Here is a 22,150-nt window from a genome sequence, read left to right as displayed (position 1 = left end):
GTCCAAATGTAATGCTCTTATACAACCATCTACGACAAATTTCCATTAGAGCCTTGAGAGCATGAGGAGTTATGCACAGTATTCTATTGGCTAAATCCTGCTCCAGACAATTCCTCATGCTGCAGTACAATCCTTTCTTAATCCCCTTACAGTGTAAGTGTGTGCTGTGTTGTTACACTGTAGTCATTTCACAAGCAACAGGAAAGTAAATTGATTGACTGATTGATTTATTGATTGATCAACTGGCTGGTTTGATGGGTCAGTCAGCCAACTAGCCGATCAATCAAATCAATAAAAAAGTATTTCATAAGAAACTCACCGCATTTTCAGTTTCTTTTTTATTCTTAACCAACACATTCTGACACTATAGCCTGGTGCCAATGCAAACCTGTGTCCCCCTTTCCTACTGGTTTTGCTTTTGGAGAAATGTCACAACCTCAGAAGGCCAATCTGGAACCTCTTTACTAAAACAGCACTACTGTACAGCTACACAAGTGACCAAGTGAGATAATTTAGACAAGCACATGATGGCACACAGTCCACCAGCTTACCTGCATGACCTCTGGGTCGTCCCCGTCATCCTGGGGGGCAGCCCCCAGAGGGGGAGGGGGCGCCACGGGGCACACGCGCACTTCCTCCATGCCGCACTGCACCACCATGAAAGCACTGGCGTTTCCGGGCCCTCAGCTGGCAGTTGCCCACGGGCTAGGGCCATGTTTGCACTGCTGCCTGTCACCTGCAACAAGTACACAGCCACCAATGACAACTCAAGCTGTTTTGCAAGAGCTGTACTAACTGGCCTCTCTCAATTATGCAAACCGCTTTTTACAAATAAAGCAGCTAGCATGAGCCTTCCTTCGAAAAAACTTAATGCACTAAACCACACTAAAAACTTTGGGGATGATCAATGTAACTGATGTGCCAGGACGTAATGGCATTCACTCAGTGGCTCGAGTGCTCCTTGTTGTCTTATGCAACCCTGCTGTGGTGGTTAAAAACTTCCACCATTTCTCCATGCATCAGATGATGCTTCACTGAGCCTTTTTTGTGCACTGCGTTTGGAATGGATGAAAGATGTTAAAGACTACAATACCCCAAGCACAACGTGAAAGGCACGCATGGAAGTTGGACACACTGTGCCTTTTTTTTGTACAATTCGTTTGAAGTGGATGAAAGTAGATGAAGACGGCATCCAAAGCACAGCGTGAGAGACTGGCAGTTAAACACGCGAGATGGTAGGCTGCAGCGATGGCATAGTGGTCTAATGCAGCAACCAGCAAGGCTGATCTGTTCACGCTGCTACAGGTTCGATTCCTGCCTGCATCCATTTCTATGCTTTTATTTCACAACCTGACAGGGTGTGACATGGTCAACAGAAGCTGGGTTTTTGCTCCGAGACTTCTAAGCTGACACATAAAAATTACTGTTTCAATATCCTTTGGTTTTAGCTGCTATTCTTCATGGCAAATACAGACATTTCTAAATCTCACTCTTTAATGTGAAAAGAATAAAAACCAAACAACAGCTGAACTGAAGATTTGTTATGTAGCTGCTACTAGAAAGAAAAAGAAAAGATCAAAAGCATCTGCTGGCAGGATTGACTTGTGCCATGTATTAAGTGTGTTTAATTCAACACAATCCCCTATACCAACTATCTAGAACTTTTAAATATAATGTACTGAGATTCACACCCCATGTATTCACCTTTATGTAAATAAAGGCACAAGTAATTTCACGGTATTTACAGCTATACCAACATCCTAGCATCACCAGGCAGTTTCTCTCCCAAAACGTGGCAATCATGTTACGAGAAATCATGCCTCACTAGGTGGCTGGGAGAGGGGGTTATGACGCTCTCACCAGCGAACTGCTAGCGATGCCACCTGAATGGCTACAGAGAATCTTGCAAAGCTGGAAAGGTCTCTTTGGTCTCCAGGAAGCTGCTTAAACGAAAAAGCCATCATCTTCAGCTCGAAGAGATGCTCACACATCGCCAAAGGCCCAGCCTGTATTACCCAGCTGGCAGGCTGGAAATCTTCCTCTGCACAGTGTGTTCCCTCCAAGGAATTCTCATTACTCATCACACATGCAGCAATAGCTAAGTGGTCTACTCTGTGTATTAGTTAAACGTGTAAATTATTATTACAGCATGCATGCTGCTTCCCTTTCGCACCTCAAGCATAAGCATGACCACATGGATGTTGCAATCAAACAGTGGAGGAAGCAAGTTGCTAAACTATCATAACCTTGCTGTCGACTTTTCTGGGACCTTAAACATGTTCTACATCCAAATGATAGCACATCACCCTAACCTGGTGACAGAACTATTAACTGCTGTTGTAATAATAAGCAATAATGCTAACACACCTACAGTCAGTAGGAAATTAGGATTACTTCAGCAAATGCCTTTCAAGTAGGAATGTTAACATCCAACAGCCAATAGCAATTGACTGGCTGCAACCACTTTTTTCAATATAGTGCCACTCATCTGTAAGCCAACTCATGATTCTCAAGGGTCTCTCTTTAAGCCCTTTTTCTCATTTTCTTATCTCAGCTCTTTCTCTACAGTGTAAAAAGCTTTTATCGACTTATATGAATTTCAACCTTTCGCAGTTAGTCTCTAAACCTACTCGGACTACTTTATCTGCATCTAATGTTTTAGATCTTGTTCTAACTAACGTGTCTGATTTTATCCCTTCGATTTTTTACCTACCTGGTCTCAGTGATCCTTCTTTGCTGCATTTTGACGTACAAATTCCTGTGCGTAACCGCGTCAGTCAGACTAACACATTAGAGATTATAAACGGGCTCACTTTAATGCTATTAACAATGAGCTAGCTCGTTTGAAAGATTACTTACCAAGCTTTTCACAGCATTCTCTTTACACTAACTTGGAGTTGTTTAAGGATATCGTCGAACATCTCATTAACACTTTTGTGCCATTAAGATCTTTGAAGCGCAACAGAGAATCACCTTGGTTTAATAACCTTTTAAAAAGACTCTCCAATAAAAAGAAGCACTTGTTGCGCTCTGCAAAGTTGTTGAATTCTAAACAACGATGGGAGGCCTACTTTTCCGTGGCTGTAGAGTACAAAGCTCCGCTAAAAAACGCAAAACGACACATTTTTTAACCACACTCTGCCTTCTATACTGGTCAATAATCCTAAACAATTTTGGAATGTAGCTAACAAGAAAAACCCTTCCACAATACTACTTATTTCTTCTGACGGTGTTGCCTTTCCTCCAAACAAATGTGCTTCTTCTGTTCTAAACAATATATTTGCTGCGGCGGTTTCTAGTAATGCTTCTCTTGTTCATCGCATGTGCCCAGTTTCTGATGCTCTTCCTATGGATCCAGTTATATTCGATGCGTAAGGCATCCAGTGCATCACAGAAAAATTAAGGTTTCCGCTTCCTACGGTGTTGAAACATTAATTCGAAGTTTTTAATTAATACAAGGTATTATGGTTCCATAATTCTTACTAAATTGTTTGAACAGTCTCTTGGAACAGGTTGTATTCCCAATGATTGGGAAATTGGGAAGGTGATTCCAGTGCATAAGTCCGGAAATAAACATTCTCCTGATAACTTTCAACCTATATCGCTAACTAGTATTCCATGCAAGATCATGGAACACGTCATATACTCTCATCTTATCTCCTTTTTAGAATCTAACTCCTTTTTCAGCATTGCCCAGCATGGTTTCCGTAAGTCTTTTTCATGCGAAACTCAGCTAATATGTTTCACACATGACCTTCATTGCATCCTTAACCACAGGTCTCAGGCAGACTGCATATTTTTGGACTTTTCGAAAGCGTTCGACAATGTTTCTCATGAGCTTCTCTTTCTTAAATTAGGCAATCTTAATATTGAGACGCCCATGAAGAAGCGATGCCTATTCTATTTGGTCGGCATTTGCTTGGCATCGCTGAGTACGCAGAAGAGGAGAAGAACGAGGTGGTTGTGTCTTGCGTTCGGCAAGCGGACGCAGATGGTTTCAGTCGCCCATCGTGGTCTGAATAAAACCCCTGGCCATAACAACACAGACCCTAACATCCTCGCATGACTACAATGCTTTCTTTCTAAACATTCACAATTCGTACAGCAAACAATATAAACTCACATTCTTTGCCTGTCCGTTCCGGCATGCCTCAGGGGTCTGTTCTTTGGCCCCTCCTCTTTCTCATCTATATAGCTTCATTGTGTCTTTTTCATAAAATTTACCACAACAGCTTTCTCAAAGAAAAGTTACTGTCAAGACCATGCTACATATCAGCAGGCATTGATCACCGTCATAAAGTTGGAATCCCATCTTGTCACACATGACTTACAGGCTAACATTTCTTCAATTAATATTTTTGCCAATGATTGTTATTTATCGTGAAATTAAAGATGATAATGATATCTCTTGTCTTCAATCCAACGTTAACAAGGTTCTTGACTGGTGTTTTATTTGGAACATACAAGCATTAATAAGTGCAATCATGTACACATTTCTCGTCTCTCTAATGCCCCTTCTACTTATCACATTAACAATGTGTCTCTCGAAACTGTGTCGTCTTATAAATATCTCAATGTTTATGTTTCATGCAACCTGTCTTGGAAAAGACATGTTGAATACATAATAAATAACGCTGATCGCATGCTTGGGTATCTTCGCAGAAATTTCTCATGTTCATCTAGTTCTTTATAAAACATTGGTATGGTCCAAGTTAGAGTATGCTGCATCCGTCTGAAGCCCTGGCATCGATTCATTCGTTTCAGATTTGGAAGCTCTGCGCTTGCCGTTTTGTTCTTTCTAATTATCCCCGAACAAGCAGTGTAAGCACCAGGAAATAAAGTTTGTGCCTACCTCTTCTTTCCCACCGTAGATCAACAGCTTCATTGTGTCTTTTTCATAAAATTTACCACAACAGCTTTCTCAAAGAAAAGTTACTGTCAAGACCATGCTACATATCAGCATGCATTGATCCCCGTCATAGAGTTGGAATCCCACCTTGTCACGCAAAATGTTTTTATGACTCATTCAAACACCGAACGTGTGTCAGCTGGTATCACCTTCCCCACGACATTGCAGATATTTCTGATTCTATTACATCTCAAAAAGTCATTAATGGTTCTGTCTGAGTATGCATTTGTTTATTACTGTATAAAGTTTGCCTTTCACAGTTTACATACAGTTTTAATGTATCCCCACTACATTTCTAATGTCATTGCCTTCCTGTGTTTGCACTTATGTATTCCTGGTTTATTTTTGTTTTCTCTCCTCTTTGTTATTGCTGTTCATGCTGTTTTTTTTATGTATCCCCACTCCCCTCTGTAATGCCTTCGGGCCCTGAGGGTACAATAAATAAATAAATAAATAAATAAATAAATAAATAAATAAATAAATAAAGAGCACACAAAACATATGTCATGTGCAAGAAGTACCATCCCCATCTCCAGTTATATTTTTCCTTCTGTATGACAACATTAAGCCGCAAGGTTGTCAGTGATTTCTACTAGCTTCATCATAAACATAACAAGGCTGCCTTCCATGGCCTCCATCTCACCAGTTGTTTGCAATGCTGTGAAAGCTGTGAAAATCTGAGCCAATCAGAAAAGTGCGTGTTGCAAAACGTGTTCCTCTGTGCCCCTTAACCGCAACTGGTGGCTCCATTACTGAGGAGGAAAGAGCACCATTGCCCAGCTGCTGCACGCAGGAGACTCTACAGACTCAGCAGCTGCCATGTTTAAGAATGGTGGTGCACCATCTCGCAGCAGGCCTGTGCATGCTATGTATATGCGGCTTTTCTCCGCTAATTTAACCCTTTAACCACCAAATTAGTTCCAGAAAAACGTACCAAAACTGCCAAATCTTTTCAAGTAGTCATAATTTTTGCAACGCAATTCTGATTCGGAAAATATGTTACTTCACTTGTTTCTAAATTTAAACAAGAAAAAGCTGCTTCAGGGCAGCTTTCCTTCAGTGCATGCCATAACAATGGGTTATAAGGTACACAAATGCACTTTATTTATTTGGTCCGATATGCTGTAAAACACTGCAAAGTGCACAGATGTTACTCAGTCCTAACACGAACAGGGTTTCATCATTAGTAAACGTGCACTACACAGCATGTGACCATCGTCATTGTCTGAAGCAGTCTCCAGCTCGCAAACGAAGTCAGAGTCCCTGTCAGAAACAAATTCTAGATCGTCAGCAACATTGCTGTTAGAACTGATCCAAGAAGTAGCTCATTTTCTCGGGACATCGCCACCACTGGCATCCTTCATGTGCGACATCATTATAAAACGATAGTTGTCAGGCTTAAAACACGCACCAAAAGAGCGGAAAAAAGTATTTTCATGGACAACTGCCCCCAACTAATGTTGAAAACTGCAAGCTATGCAAACTACCAGCCATAACCTGTCTTTAGCAGTGGGACCTGTGCAACGTCAAGCCGGACGAGTGCGACCCGTCATTGGCGATATTGGTACAATCTCGTGCAACGAGTACAGCTCGGGGTTGGTGGTTAAAAGGTAACCTGTGAATGAAATGCTCGTACTTTCAAAATGCCACCGCGAAATACCTTTCTAATTACTGCAATAATTGTTTAAAAAATAGTCGCAATACTGCTCGAATATTTAAGGGACTATTTGTTTCCTTCCTTCGCCATGATTGAAAGTGCTGCAAATGACTTGTGAGATGAAGTGTACTCAAACTTCACAGTGGTTTCATGTTTAGCAACAGCACTTGCCTGATGAACGTGAAACAGTAACATACATGGCACGGGATGCTACCTGTTCAGAAAACAATGATACATTGCTCATTGCTAGTAAACCAAACTAAGAGCTGCTGCCCTTGACAGGCGGTGTCACAGTCTTCGGGGACAGTGTCCTTGTATTCAGCTAACCCTTTCCAATAACAATGCCATATTCCGATATATCGCAGAAAAAATGGGCAAATACCATTATTAAAAGGGGTGTTCATAGAACCATGCCACCAAAAGCATACTATGTGCAAGATCTGGCCACAACTGAAAAACGATCAGGCAGGAAAAGTGTTTATCCTTGCCTGAAATACTAACCATACAAAGTGTTGCGTTTAAGATGGTTTTATTTGTAAACTTAGCATCTGCAGTACAACAGACCACATGCCAATATGGCCATGATCAAAGCAGCAATAGCTGAAGAAGCAAATGCCAAAGTTTGATCTACAAATCACCATTGACAACTGCACTTCTCCAATTAACAAAGAAATATAGAGAACACGTTGAAAGAGTCGACTCTCATCCCAATGACACACAAAAATATGTCAAAATTTTGCAAGCTTGCGTAGTACTAGTTCAGAATGAGTGCGCGTGCTTACTTATCATGTCCAAAGTTCGCATACCCTGACTTGTTTCAAAAAAGTGAGTGCGCTGACACTGAAGTAGTTCCATTGTCTGCTGCTGAACTGGCCAAAGTAATAACTCAAGGAAGTAAATCAGTTCAATGAAATAATAAAGAGAGCAGTGTTGCACAAGGTAATCTTTCTACATTTATTGTTGCTTTTCTTGAAACAAAAAAAAATCGAGCACTTGCAGATACACTGAAGGTCCACTTTAAAGCCAATACAGTACAGTAAAACAGTTTATCGGATAAACCCTGATGTACTGCATTTTACTATTGACTTAATTTTTTTTTTTCATGTTACGAAGTTGCAAAGAAAAAGTTGAAAAATTGCCTGGTATAGACAACAAAGAAACTCTGGAATTAACCCTCACTGGTAAAGTAGTTTATTTTCACATTAATTCGGGTTGCACTAGCTGTTTTTATTTGATTAAAAATGCTTTTCACTTCAGACTAAATGCTCTTGTACTGCCAAGAATTTATAAACTATGGCTACTGGGTGCTGAACTCTAGCTATGCTGATTATAAAACTGCAAATGCAAAAATCTGCAGACACCTGAATTATTAAGGACTTCACAACCAATATGCATGCCAAGTACAGAAGAAGTCAGCAGAACTTTCTTATGTGCAATGCTGTATGGTAGTAACTCTAAACTCAGCCTCGTGCTACTGCGCTAAGACTGAAGAAATAGATAAGAGCAGCATAGACTGAGTCAATGCTGCCATAAGATGCATCATAGTCAATGCAGTACATACAAAATAAGCACGTCAGAGATTACTAATTCTCACAAATTTGTTAAGCACAAAATTTTAATTTTCAAAAACATTACCGTGTTTTGATCTGACCAAATAAATCCCAGGAAGGATTTGGTTACACTGTAACTTTCTGTGTCTCATCCTGCCCCATTCCAAGTTCAATAAAAGTTTTGCACAGCTGTTTTGCTACATCAATACACTATGTGAGAGCCAAATTGCATGTCGCCAAAGTAAGGCCAACAAGCAGCTCAGACTTCCTCGTATAATAGCACCACAAGTCGCAGCCTGCCATTCTGAGGCATCTGTGTATAAGGATCATTGAGGTTGTAGAGAACAGCCAAAAGAATTGTAAACAAAAGCAAACAAATAAAATGGACAAAAACTACTTGTATAACAAATTTTAAGTTTTCTTGATGAGAATGTTGCATTTTCTGATAGCACATGGCACCAGCAATATAAAGCCACAACAAGATGAGTGATCCCTTTATACCAATAATAAGACCTAAAGCCTTTTGCCAATGTTCTGCTATGAAGCACTATTCTAATAAAACTGTCTAACAAAGGTATAACAGTACAAATGCTGAACTGAGCTCACTCACTAAAAAAAATGTCCTCTGGAGCACAGGCATGCCTGTTTCATTAACAGAAACAAGCAAGAAAGAATAGGAATGACATTGCTTTTGCCCTACTTTCTGTGGATCTTCAAAAAAATAGCGTGGTTTGATATAATATCTTGCATCCCTTTATATGATACGATCATCCATGGGAATGCATCATGAATAAGATGCAAACAGTAAAACCCGACGATAGCCCATAAAGGAAGTTAAATACTAGCACAATCCTTTTTACTTCTGCTATGCAATTAGCGGTCTTTGGAAGTGAGAATAAACTATTAATTTTATCTCACCTTCAATTTTTTTAGTACTTGATTGCGTTTTATTTGTCAATCACCATATATTCACACTATGGCAGGAAATGTACACGGCACTGTAAACTGGCCTTCTGTTGTGCCAGTGTTATAGTATGAATGATTATAAACATACAATTTTCTCTGCTACTATTAGTAATAATCTTGCAACCGAGCACACAAAAGCTGTTTTTTTCACACTATTACATGCATGGCTATGGTCCATCATGCTTCTGAGCTGGACTGTATGTGTGTGTGAATGCACTGCGCCCTATAATTTTTTTACACTGCTTGGAAATTAGTAATGGTTGGTTTGGTTTAGGGGGTTTAACGTCCCAAAGCGACTCAGGCTATGAGAGACGCCGTAGTGAAGGGCTCCGGAAATTTCGAACACCTGGGGTTCTTTAACGTGCACTGACATCGCACAGTACACGGGCCTCTAGAATTTCGCCTCCATCGAAATTCGACCGCTGTGGCCGGGATCGAACCCACGTCTTTCGGGCCAGCAGCCGAGCGCCATAACCACTGAGCCACTGCGGTGGCTGGAAATTAGTAATTAGTAATAGTAATAAATAACAACCAATTTCAATTATTTAGTCAATAGGGCACAATATAAAAAATACCCTGACTTGTGAAAAATAGATGAGAGTAATATGCATTTGGTTTCATCCATGTGTGATACTCCGTTTATTTTTTTTAAAAACTGGTCCATTCTACAAAACCCACCAGGTATATATAACTCGGCCTTCATAATTCAATTATGTTCTTTCAGAATGACATAGTATGTATGGTTTTCTGAACATTAATGTTTGACTGCAAACTCTTGAAAGGTAATTTACTTTGCACTTCAAATTGTGAAAATTAATGCTGCATCATCAGAATTCATCAACGCTTCAAAATATTTTAGGATAGGCGGAAAGTAGAGTATGTACAGCAAGACGAAAATGGGTCTAAGAACTGAACCCAGAGATATGCTGACAAGTACTAAGTGCTCCCTATGGATGAGAAATCAAGACTTAAATGCAACAAACTGCTGCAATAGACCCCTTCTATATCATCTAAGTTGGCTTCGTCACACTACGCTGGCCTTAGCATGGTGTCAATGCCCACCAGCAAAATGAGGATAAAGTGCTGGAATCACATGTTACTACTTCACAGGTGCATGTCATGTTCCCATGGAAAGCATGCTGACATATTCCATTAAACAAAACACTATTTACGGCTGTAATTTTCCGTATTAAACGACAGCTGCTGCCATTCGTAGGGCGTGCAGCAATGAGGTGAAGCCAACTTAACATTCATGGAGGGGGCCCATTGTAAAAATATTCACACATATCATGGAGCTCATTTATTCATATTAACATTGCCAAACGCCTCTGTAATGTCTTGGTACATCACCATAGCAACTTTGTTGCCAAGATACTTTTTCAAGAGGATCTGGATTAAGACTATAACAGTGGCTGCTGATGATCACTGTGATGCAAAATTTTTTACAATGCACGCTCAAGTTTTCTTTTGTGGATGTAAAGTACTTTCTCAAAAACTTGCATAAAAAAAAACTGAAACTGGCCTGTAACTACACGACTCTGATTGAACTTCGTCTTAATAGTCGCTTTGATTGGCAATCTTGCTGTGTCAGTTATTTAGCAACTGGCGCTAGCCAATTTGCGGCTCCCAATGAATTACTGCCGAGCTTCTAACCAAAGGTAGGCTACGAGCACCTACTACAATAAACATGAAGGCGTCGATGGTGTTAAATTTTCTCGGAACAGTGCCCAGAAGTCAACATTATCCCATTCGCTTCCACAGACAGTATTCCGCCACCAATGATTTAAAATAATCGCTTGAAATATGCATCAACAATTAGTGCCACATACTTCGCTGCTAATTTTTGGATAGTAGTTTTCATGCCATATGACACTATTATAGTCGCTCACTAGTTTACTAGGTGCAAAAATATACTACAGGAAAAAAAATTTATTTTCCCGCCACTTCATTTGAACACTACATGGTGTCGCGGGAAGACTGAAATTTCAGGAGTGCTGAAATTCATATGCTGCTTTTTGGCATTTGGAAGTGAAGGAGATGTACAGTGCAAATACCCTAAACTTGCATATGATAGTGAAAGCAGTGAGTGTGACATGGTCCACAAGGTGCGGATTATTACCCGGGTGCTGAGCCTGGCACTTCAGATGTAGCTTGAGCCCCCCCGGCTTGGAAATCCGAAAGCGTGCAACGAACTATTAGTTAATAAGATGCATTTACCTGTTTTTTACATCGGCTATATATTCTACCAAAAAGCAACTGAGAAAGAATATGCTACACCGAGATAACATATTTTTTCTCATCGAAAAGATCATTCAGGTGGCTGTGTTGCCTTGATACAAGAGCCCAGGAAACCAGCAGTAGATCCATCCTAAATTAGTCTAGAGACTTGTCAATAGCACCATTTCGATCGGCAAACACCTCCAAAGTTTGTCACTACAAAAAACAACACAACTATTTAGTGTACAAAGCTCAGGAAAAAATAGAGTGAAAGCCGTCAGAAGTGCGACAAGTGCCAGTTCACACTTCACACACCTGACTGCCTTAAGTTTTTTCACAAAACAGAAAAATTTTACTAGCTCTAGAGTTCAAACTGTCTTGAGAACCGAATAAAATAACAATTTCTCATATGCGACCTTTTTAGCAAGAGTTAGTGCTAATTCTTTTGAGCAACCCAGGTTGTGCTGTGCCATCGCAAATTGATCGCGAAAGCAAATGGGTTGATTTTTGCCTTGCCAGACACTACTTCACCATATTCTTCTCCTTCATAATGAGCATTTTCATTCTTCATCACACATTGCTTTCCTAGGTCAGCTCCCTCGAGCTAGCGACATCTTCACCCATCTTATAAAAATTAATTGTACTAGCTATATCTTTGCACACTGAGTATGATTACAATGGAACTGTAGGTTTACAATGCTTGTGTGCACGACAGTTCCAGCCAGAATGAAAGGGGAAAACTGTGCTCCTGAGCACTGTGAAGTCTTGCTGTCCACATCATCAAATTCATACACATTAAAAGCAAACATGCCAGAAACAATAAGTAGCAATGGCAGATGAACTGAAGACTGCCCTGAAGACCAACACTACGCATCACAAATTGCCCATCAGTAGTGCATTGAAAATTTAATGGCACCACTGGGGTCACCAGTATACAAGAGATTTTTTGGACATGCCTGTTCACAATATCCTCATCAGAGCCGAGCAAATGTACTGCCTGTCAGCATTAATCTAAATATATATCGCAAGTCTAGGTGGTTACGTTAATGTACACACAAAATCTTGCAACCGTAGATCCAACAGTTCTTCCCCGTACGAGTTTTCTCCATGCTCTCCGCTATGGGCTTCTAGGTCTACATGCGTAAAACATGCATGCATTTAGTAAAACACCAGCAACTGCAACATTAATTTAGTTTATTACAAGGCAAATTGCTTTTGCAGTTATTTACATAAAGGCTTGAGCTATGCAATGAACCAAAATGTTTATGATATCATGAACTGTCTTTGGATAATAATGGAATACCTGAAAATAATGGTATTCAGTAGGCAACTTTTGAGCAACAGTGCAACAATAACAAAAATTATTGCATGATTTCGCTTATTGTGGTTTACTGTGCAGCTAGATATGTAATAAATAAGTCAATGAAGTTTCATTAAAATCTTTGTACAGCATGTTTGAGTAAAAAGGAATGGCAAAAAAGTCAGTTTCGAGAAGACAACAAAAACCATGCGGAATAACTGCATATGCCACAAAGCAGTGTCAGGAGGGTTAAAATATAGCATATCTATTGCTCAGCTCCTCCCTAGTCTTTCTTTTACTTCTTTTTGGTCATGTGGCAGCTCACTTTCACTTTCTCGTGGTTTTTGCAGACATGCTGCTGGCCACCTGTCAGGCAAGCTTTCAGTGTATGCAGACCAGGTTTGATCCCAATGTGCTCTGCAGGATGTCTAGCATCCCTCTGTTGCCATTGTTGAAATGACACACGGCATCATACAAGCCAAACTTCAGTGTTGGTAGGCTGACATAACCAACCAATGTGTTCTAAACACTGTGTGTCCATCTTGTGAGTGTTTTAATTATTAAATAAAAACAAAAATAATCATACATGTTAGAAACAATTATTATTAATCTAAAGTGAAAAATTTGTTCATGCTGCAAAAATTAGAGAATTATTTTGCTGAGAAGCTTTGAGCTTCAACTTTCACAGATGCACACTAGGTTATTGGCTGTAACTTTGAATTGTGTTAGAGACAAAACTTTTGTTTTAATTTTTTTCAGGAATCAATGAGTATTTTGATGCAACAAAATTCTAAAATTGATTGTTTCAAAACTGTTGAGTTTTCAAAGTGGTCTCATACTTTAAGAATAGAGATTTTCTTCACTGATTTGCACAATGTAAACCCCGACAGTTAAGACCCCTCCCTGGCAAGCCTCTGGCAGTGAGGCTTTCATCAACGCTCCGTGAATTTTTTTTAAATGTAAGAATGATCACATTAGTAAAGCTGCAATGGTCACCAAAAAATAATGATCAAATGAGCTTTTAGTGCTCGATACAGACTGTTCCCTGGAAAACGATTTACTAAATAGCATAGGATTTCAAAACATTAAATTTTCTTAAACCGCAGTCGCACATTTGCATTTGAGAATGAAACCACAGTATACAAAAGGCATACAGAAAGTATTCAAGCAGAATATTCCAGGAGACATCATGTCAAGATGCTCAAGGACTCTGAACACACAAGTACTCTGCAAGTTGTCTTGAAGCAGTCAGCATGACTCTTACAGTAGCACTGCATGAGCAAATAAACATTCTACAACAAAAAATACCCACGCCTTCAGACACTGAAGTGTATTTCCCTACAGTGATGAGCCCAACCATGACCCTCAAAGCATAGAGTCCTTGGCCACCATTACCCTCACTTTCTCAGATTAACCCTTACTAATGTTCGCTCTCCTACCCACACCAGCAAGACAACTACCAGATTAGGACTTTATTTATTTTTGTTTCTCTCCTCTAACAGAGTATTTTGCCATCAATACACTAATTACATTGTTGTGAGTGTAACCTAAGTAGTCCACTGAACAATATTTCAACTGCTGATATCAGTTTGGCAATCAAATAAAGCATATTATTACATTCAAAAAAGAACATATTGTTATGTGACGCTTCATCGGCTTGCCGTCACGTAACAATATACTGTTAATAAGCTAGTACATTATGTTAGTAACAAATAAGTTAGTAAGCATATATTATTAAAATTAGTTGGCTAAACGTTTCACGTAGTAAAAGATTTTCATACAAATCTTTTGATTATGCAGTACATGGTCCATCTGAGCTATGGTCTACCTACTGCCTTTTAGATAACACAATAAAATTCAGAGTTAGAGATGAACAAAGGTTTGGTTTGGTTTATGGGGTTTAACGTCCCAAAGCAACTCAGGCTATGAGAGACGCCGTAGTGGAGGGCTCCGGAAATTTCAACCACCTGGGGTTCTTTAACGTGCACTGACATCGCACAGCACACGGGCCTCTAGAATTTCGCCTCCATCGAAATTCAACCACCGTGGCCGGGATTGAACCCGCGTCCTTCGGGCCAGCAGCCGAGCGCCATAACCACTCAGCCACCGCGGCGGCTGGAGAGATGAACAAAGGCTAGCAATGACTGATTTGAGTTTTCTAGATGCAAAATACAAATGAATACTGATGCCTTTACACTCGGCCACAAGTTAGCTGAAAAAAATTCATTACATTACCAAGTGCATTCAGGAGATGTTTCTCTTGACAGAAAGCAAAAACTTCACATTAATGTTTGCGGCTGCTGTCCAAACCACACTGCAAGCTCCAATTTTATTCATACCAGTAAGCTAAATGAAGGTCCAGCAAATTAAATGATAAGGACATAACTTACCCCATCCAGTCCTCACATCACACAGATAGGTAGATGCATGCATCTGCCTTTATGTGTGGTGCACAGACAGAGCTCTCTGTTTTTTAAACAGAACCCCTTCAGGCACTGAGTCCGCATGTGTGGATGTGACATAAACGTGCCCATATTTTCGAATACAAGGTGGATTTCCATCTTTGAAATCCGCGGCTTTAACTTTCTGACCCTCCCTGTCAAGTTTGTGGCACCATCCCTTGCAGCTAAGCGAACAAGTAAAGATGTAACTCGCGAAGTTTTACGGCGAGACAAGTAGTTTTTATTTTTGCACGCTCTCTTTTCAAATGGTCGTGAATGATGCAATTTACCGTTCGGATTGTGTCAATAGGCTAATGCAGAAGCAGCACACCGATTTTCATTACCACATACAAAGAAAAAGTGCTGCGGTGGATGTTTTGCATTTACAAACGTGGGCATGGCACCTTAATGCCGAAAATATCTAAGTGGTGTTTTCTGGCCTCGGTGCGCCATTTTTTTTGTTAAGTGTGGTACAAAAAGGGCTTGTTTGCTTGCTTGCAAAACCATGCTTCAACAAAAAGAAAGTTGGATGAATTGAGCGCTGAAGCATTGTTCATGACAGTAGCCAATGCAGATGTCTCGGACGGAGACTTCTCCTATGATGAAATGGAAGAATGCCTAGGAGAAAACACAGTAAGCTGAATGATATTGGTTAACTGTGCATAGATTGACTAATTCTTTAATATTCCGTCTAGGATGAAAATGCTGGCAGCTCTGAATTTTGCGGAAACAGTAGCAGCTCCAATCAATTTGTTGGCTGTTGACAGCCGAATTTTCAGTGAACTAGATCAAGGGGAGTTTTGCTCCAACTAACACATACTGCGGCTACAAACCACAAGAATGATGATGGAGGCAACCACTGGCCCCAACTTTTGAACACACCAAACGCACAATGGTGAAAATGCGAAGGCTGCACATCCAAGAATTGTGTTCAAAGCCAGAAATGTATGGGTTTCCCCCGTCTGTCGTCACAGAACGACTGTTTTTAACTGTTTCGTAAGTCATGAACTAAAGAACGGTTCTTTGAAGCAAATATATTCTCACAGCTAAATGTTTACTCATGTCCAACGATCAGTTAGAAAAGGCAAGAAAATGTTGCTGTGTTTACATTCATGTAGCAGCTTTGTGGCACTTTGTTTACATATGTGGACATTAATAAAACATTCTCAAATGTGAAAATTTGGGATAATGAGGCAGAAAGGTGCATAAAAAAAAGACTATTTAGTAAAAATGCCAGGTCTATCTGAAAACTATTTTTAAGGCAAGGTTTCCAATTATTTCAAATAAATGCAATTAGTAATTGATGAAAATATCAGCTGTAAGACATCACATTTTTGCTTACACATGGTCTTAGTATGTCACAAATATCTTGTACCAGCACAATTGTCTGGATGCGTACGCAGACAGTCCCCACTGTTTTCAAACTGCTGCCAGCTCACCCAGACGTGCGTGGATCATGTTAAGGCTGCAGCGCTCCGCTCCACGGTCGGCTCAATCTGCTCAGATCAGGTTCACATAGACCTGGCTATTGTTTTCGCTCGTGCACTTTGAGATGTGCCCTTGACGTGACTTTATATTGTGTGTGCGCCCTTCTCGTACCTGTTCTTTTCAGGCATAGCAACAAGGTTCAAGCAGACGCCAGCACCTTACACTCTCATGTTTGTCACGAAGCAAAAACCCCGTATTTTATTGGACTCATGACTTGTTTGCGTATGTAACTAGTTATGCTCACTGACACTCAACATGAGTGGAGCAACTTCAGGGCTTGAGGATGTTGTGACATCAACATGAATTGCGCCTGAGACCACAATACCATTTCTTCACAGTTACAAAATATGTGGCCACATTCACCCACATATACAGCCAAATGGGCTGTCTGTGAAGTGTTTTTTGAATATGACATGCACACTGGTGCTCCTGAGGCCACAGGAAGAGGTGCCATTCAGTACTCTCTAGTAAGCAAAAGCAAGGTCCAAGCAACCAAACGACTGCAACACTGTCTGAGTATGTGCATTTAGGAATGGAAATTCCAGTCTATGTGGTGTGTGGATGGGACCCTTTGTTTCAGGGTTTTGTATAATGAACACAGAGGCAGAAGATGTGTATAAACTAACATTATTTAATAAACAGCAATAATATAGGGTCTTCCATCAACTTTTCTCAAAGAAAGGTTAACTAATAATTTTAAATGAATAAAATAAGCAATCAATTCCTTAGCAGACATTGAGAGGCCAGGCTTGTAACAAGCCAAAAGTCTGTTTTGGCTTATGATGAGTCCAACTTGCCACCTGTTTTGTGGCCCTCTCTGCCTGGTTTACAATAAGTAGGGCTCATCTAATGCAACTTTTTGCTCAGACGACAGATGGCACTACAGGTTCTCAAAAATACTGCTGGTTTTTATGCAGCTCAAAATTTTCTATCGTGTTTTCTGTTCTTTAGGTAAAAGATATTACCATTTCCTGAAGTGAAAAAAAAATTACCGTTTTGGGTGCAAACCTCACTTTAAAAAATGTACGTAAGCAGGTTAATACCACACCAGCTTCAGGACCCCACATTTTTACTAAACAAGCTTAAATGACATTGCAAATTGACAAAAAGTGCTTACATATGAAATTCTCTGACACGTGTAGACTTATTCAAAAGTCTTTGGGCCACATGGTTTACTTCCCAGCCATGTGGTGGCATAGTTACAGCACCCCTCAGGACCAAATAATTCTTTAAAGGTGAGCACGAGGATTCTTCAACTTTCAGGACTTTCTGGTCATTAGGGGCGCCACTACATGGCTGAGAAGCAAACCATGTGGCCCAAAGACTTTTTTAATAAGGCTGCACATGTGTGGGCCACATTCAGAAGGCTGCTATCCTCGATAGTTGATCTGACATGTTTGTACAGAGTTTGCAGAGACATGGATATTGTTTTCACTAGTGCACTTCGAGATGTGCCTTTGATCTGACTTCACAGTGTGCTCTACTCAAGCCCCTGAACCTAAGGCATAGTAAGAACGAAGTAGATGACTGCTCCACTTGTTAGCCCTCTCGGAACGAGTGAATCAGTAGAAACACAGCATACAGAGGTTGGTTAAGGAGCTTTTATGTGCCAAGGCAACACTGAGTGCAATGAGGCCTGCCATAGGGAAGGGCTCCAGATTAATTTCAGCTACCAACTGCTCTGCATGCACCAAAATCTCAGTACATTGGCATTTCGACCTCTCACCTATGTGAAAATTCTGCCACCATAGTTGGGACTGTGCCCACGAGCTCATGCTCACCAATTGAACACTATATCCACTAAGCCATCATCAAAGGTGACACCACACAGTTTTAATAACTGATTACACTTATGTTATAACAAATTTTGCATGCACTAAGATACACTATGGGTGGGGCAACTACTCATGACAAGATCTGATGTTGCAACCTCTTCATGCTATACTACTGCTACTACCTGATGCCTCCTGCAAAAGTCACAATGTATTCCACTCCTTACATGTCCAAAAAAAGGTTGCCTATGAATGCTTTTCGAACTTCCACTCCACCATCACTGAGCAAGTGTAAGCAATGTTCAAATGAGCTTTCTCCCAAAACAATCCTGCTCTGTCCTGAAGATCCGGATGGAGCTCCAGCAGTCAGCCCTAACAGCAAGCACAGCAAAATACAGCAACTTCTCAGCTCACCACAGATATGAAGAGTTCTGCTAAATGGGTGTCCCACAAGTCAATATTAATGCTCTGAAAGGGCAGAAAACCAACAATCACTGATACAAATGCTGCTTGCTGTAGTGAATCCTAAGTGCAAGAGTCCTGAACTTTCAGTGATTTGCAGTGCTTCTCATTCGTTGGCAACTGTTTCTTCATTTGTTTTGTTTCACTTTGAACCTACTCCCATATAGTTTTTACCCCTGCTGCTTCCATTTTTCACATAATTTTTAGATAATAAACTTTAAACTGAGTGGCAATGTTTACTACTGCACCACACTGCACAATTCTGATTTTATTCATCAATGGCATTAGTCGACACCAGCATTGTGAAAATAGAAGGAAATTACGACCAGCATTGAACAGGAAGAATTTGTGCTGATAAAAAAGAAAAAAGAATGATCAAGAAAGGACTTATATGCTGCATGACACTTTATCATTGGAGTACAGAAAGAGTGAGATTTGCAAGTGTTAAATGCTATCTTCCTTCAGCTGGATTTAATGATCAATGCTTTCTGCAGAAATGTATTACATGAAATACAATAATTGTAATGCATATACTGTACAACTGCAGCAAGCGTATTCAAAAAGAATACAACTTTTCATATGATTATTTCCACCACACAACACTCTGCAAAGATGAAGGCCAGGACTTCAGCTGTAATCTTTACACCTGATAAACCTCACCCCTGTTATTCCTGTGACCTCAACTAATAATTATCTGATGGTACAAGATAGTGCTCAAACACAAAAAACATTTTCATGCTAGTAAAATTCAGACTTAACTTCCATAAAATGTGCCCAGACAAGATAGTACTTTTCTGAAATTATCCAATGAATTTACCAATGCACATGAAATAACTGTGCATCATGCTACTAGAGGCCATCAAAAGTGGTGGTACCTCAATCGTGAGCATCCACCTTCCAGCTGTCTTCTTTGATGTGCAATATGCGCATTTTTCTCTACACACCAATTAAACCAACCAATTCATCAAGTCCATGTAACAATAAACAAAAAATTAATGCAAAGAAGTCACACACCTTTATAGCTACTTCACAACTTGGAAAAAAAAGGAGAAGAAATTATGATTTATCCCAATGCAACAATAAGCATACAGTGCTTGTGTGTTTATGATGAGATAGGTTTTTCTCGAAATTTTATTGAACTGTTTGCTAATGGTAAACAACACACTAATTTTGAGACAATCACTCACTGGCAACATGAGCCACTGTCATTATTATTACAACTGTCAAAAAACGTGGTGAAGAATAGAATGCCCTCCACCCCTTATTCCACTTGCATTTACCTTAATGATGCTTCATAGCCTTGTCATGCACTTTTCATGGGCTATGTTATGCAGTCACCGATGCCTTTCAATCCCATTATAACCATATCTTCTTCATACAACCAGTACTAAAGTGTTGCTAGATACAGAAATTTTCATGTACTTTTCATGTTTTATGTTATTTACTGTTGTGTTTCAACCCTGTTATAGCCTTTATCTTCTACATAGAACCAATACTGAAGTGGTGCTAGACAACTACTTACTTTCCCTTTAAAAACAGTCAGGTTCTCTTCGTCTACCGCTTAATTTTTTTGTTTTGAGCTTAATATTATGCTTTCGAGCGATTTCACGTACACAGCCTTCACTGATGTTCTCTGCAGTTCATACTTTTTATTTATTTATTTACGGAATACTGCAGGCCTGGGCCCAAGCAGGAGGGGTGTACATGGCAAGTAAAGAAAGAAAAGGTTTAACACCAATGACATTGTACTTGATATGGAACATTTAAAATGCAGAACCTAGTAGCAATGATACAAAGAAAAGCTCCTATGATTACAACAGCAAAGGCAGAACTCGCATTTTTCACAGGAATTTATATTTTTAAATTGGCACAGAGAGTCAGGCAAGAGTCAATAGTTGGACCGAGCTGCGTTAAAACTTCGCCGCTCTCCAAGTGGTCAGGCTAGGTGGATACACCACACATTATGAATAGGATTGACTGCAATACATAGGTTTATTTTTGCAAGGGCGAACTTCAGATTAGTTAATTTTTTTTTCTCTTGAAAATAGCCATTGTGTCTTGCATAGTTAAACACTTCGATCATACTCTGATCATCTCTTAGAATGTTTCAAAAAAGGCAGGCTGCCACTGTGCCAACAGTGGGGCTGCCATCAACAGCACTGCTACTGGCAAAAAATGGCAGCTGCTTTCTGTGATAGATTTCACCAGTTCACTGATAGCATATTTAAAACCACCTTAGTGTTCTCAATTATAGCTTTAAGAAAACCTATGCATCTCGATTGATGTCAGGCTCATTACTGCCATTGCGCACCGTCTGGGTGGCATACTAGTAGTCATGTCCATGATGTCAGTTTTTGCAGGCACTGACATTTCCATATAGAAAAATTACATTTTAAACTGTTCTGCCATGTTTCCCAGTGCCACTGCAAGATATTAGTTTATATGGGCAAAGGGCTTTCAAACTGCAGAAAAAAAAAAAACGATTCATAGAGGTCAACACACTGTCCCTTTGAACTATGCTTCATTTCAGTACGCAAGCATACTTAACTTACTGATGCACAGATATAGTTTCATCATTCAATAATTTTTTGCAAGCATCTTATAAATGCTTAAGTAAAACCTAAAAGCAAAAACTATGATAAAAACACATCAGTAACCGTGTAAAATAGTTAATTTTTTTTTCTCTCTCTTACTTTACCAGTGCTATAGCTAGCAAGATTTCCAGTAACTTCAAAGACTTGTTTTGTTTACAAGGCCCAGAAATGACAACCATTGAAGCATAACACACTATAACAGTGCCAATGAATTGTCAGCCTCAGAGGTGCTACAGCCATTAAGAAACAAAGCAAAATGCTTGCAAATACCAAGCACGGATCTACCCTGATGGACCGGGATAATCTTGTCGGCTTGCTATCACAAGAACAGCACCTAGGTTTGCCATTACCACAATTAATATCAAGCAGTTTCCCTAATTGACTGATGCTAACATTTTAATATTTCATAAACGACAACTTGAACAATCCAGAACTTAAAAAAAGATTGGTTCCAGTCATAACACAGAAAGCTATCTTTAAAACTCCTCGGCGCGCCACCGGCCGGGGAGCCCGACGATATTTAAGCTTTGTAGTGCTCATTCACTACGTGAGGATAAAGAAACAGCAACCACAGTGCAATCGAAATGTCACATTATACATTTTTGTGACGTCATAATTAAGGGGAAAAATTTAGTAATTCACACGTAGTTATCTTAATCAGTGTGCAGATTTAAGATTCAGCATAGGTTGTTCATAAACGCTACACAATAAATTAATACTTTCAAGAATGGCCGCAAGTGCATTTTAAGGACACAAAAACAAAATACAGGATCTAAACACAGCTAGCAGCCTTA

The 22,150-nt window shown here is 39.8% G+C and overlaps 1 protein-coding gene across 1 annotated transcript in view; it reads right to left on the bottom strand.

Moving 5' to 3' along the window:
- Positions 1-22,150, bottom strand: part of LOC144114751 (nuclear hormone receptor FTZ-F1 beta-like) — a 97,086-nt gene that overhangs the window by 72,701 nt on the left and 2,235 nt on the right. Inside the window, exon 2 of the mRNA XM_077648689.1 lies at positions 552-736. Coding sequence (XP_077504815.1) covers positions 552-659 — 108 coding nt within the window. The 5' untranslated portion in view covers positions 660-736. The remainder of the gene's footprint in view (positions 1-551; positions 737-22,150) is intronic.

Source organism: Amblyomma americanum, chromosome 1 (genome assembly GCF_052857255.1).
Source record: "Amblyomma americanum isolate KBUSLIRL-KWMA chromosome 1, ASM5285725v1, whole genome shotgun sequence".
Lineage (NCBI taxonomy): Eukaryota > Metazoa > Arthropoda > Arachnida > Ixodida > Ixodidae > Amblyomma > Amblyomma americanum.
The sequence above is the reverse complement of the archived record's forward strand: the minus strand, read 5'-3'. Positions and strand labels throughout refer to the sequence as shown.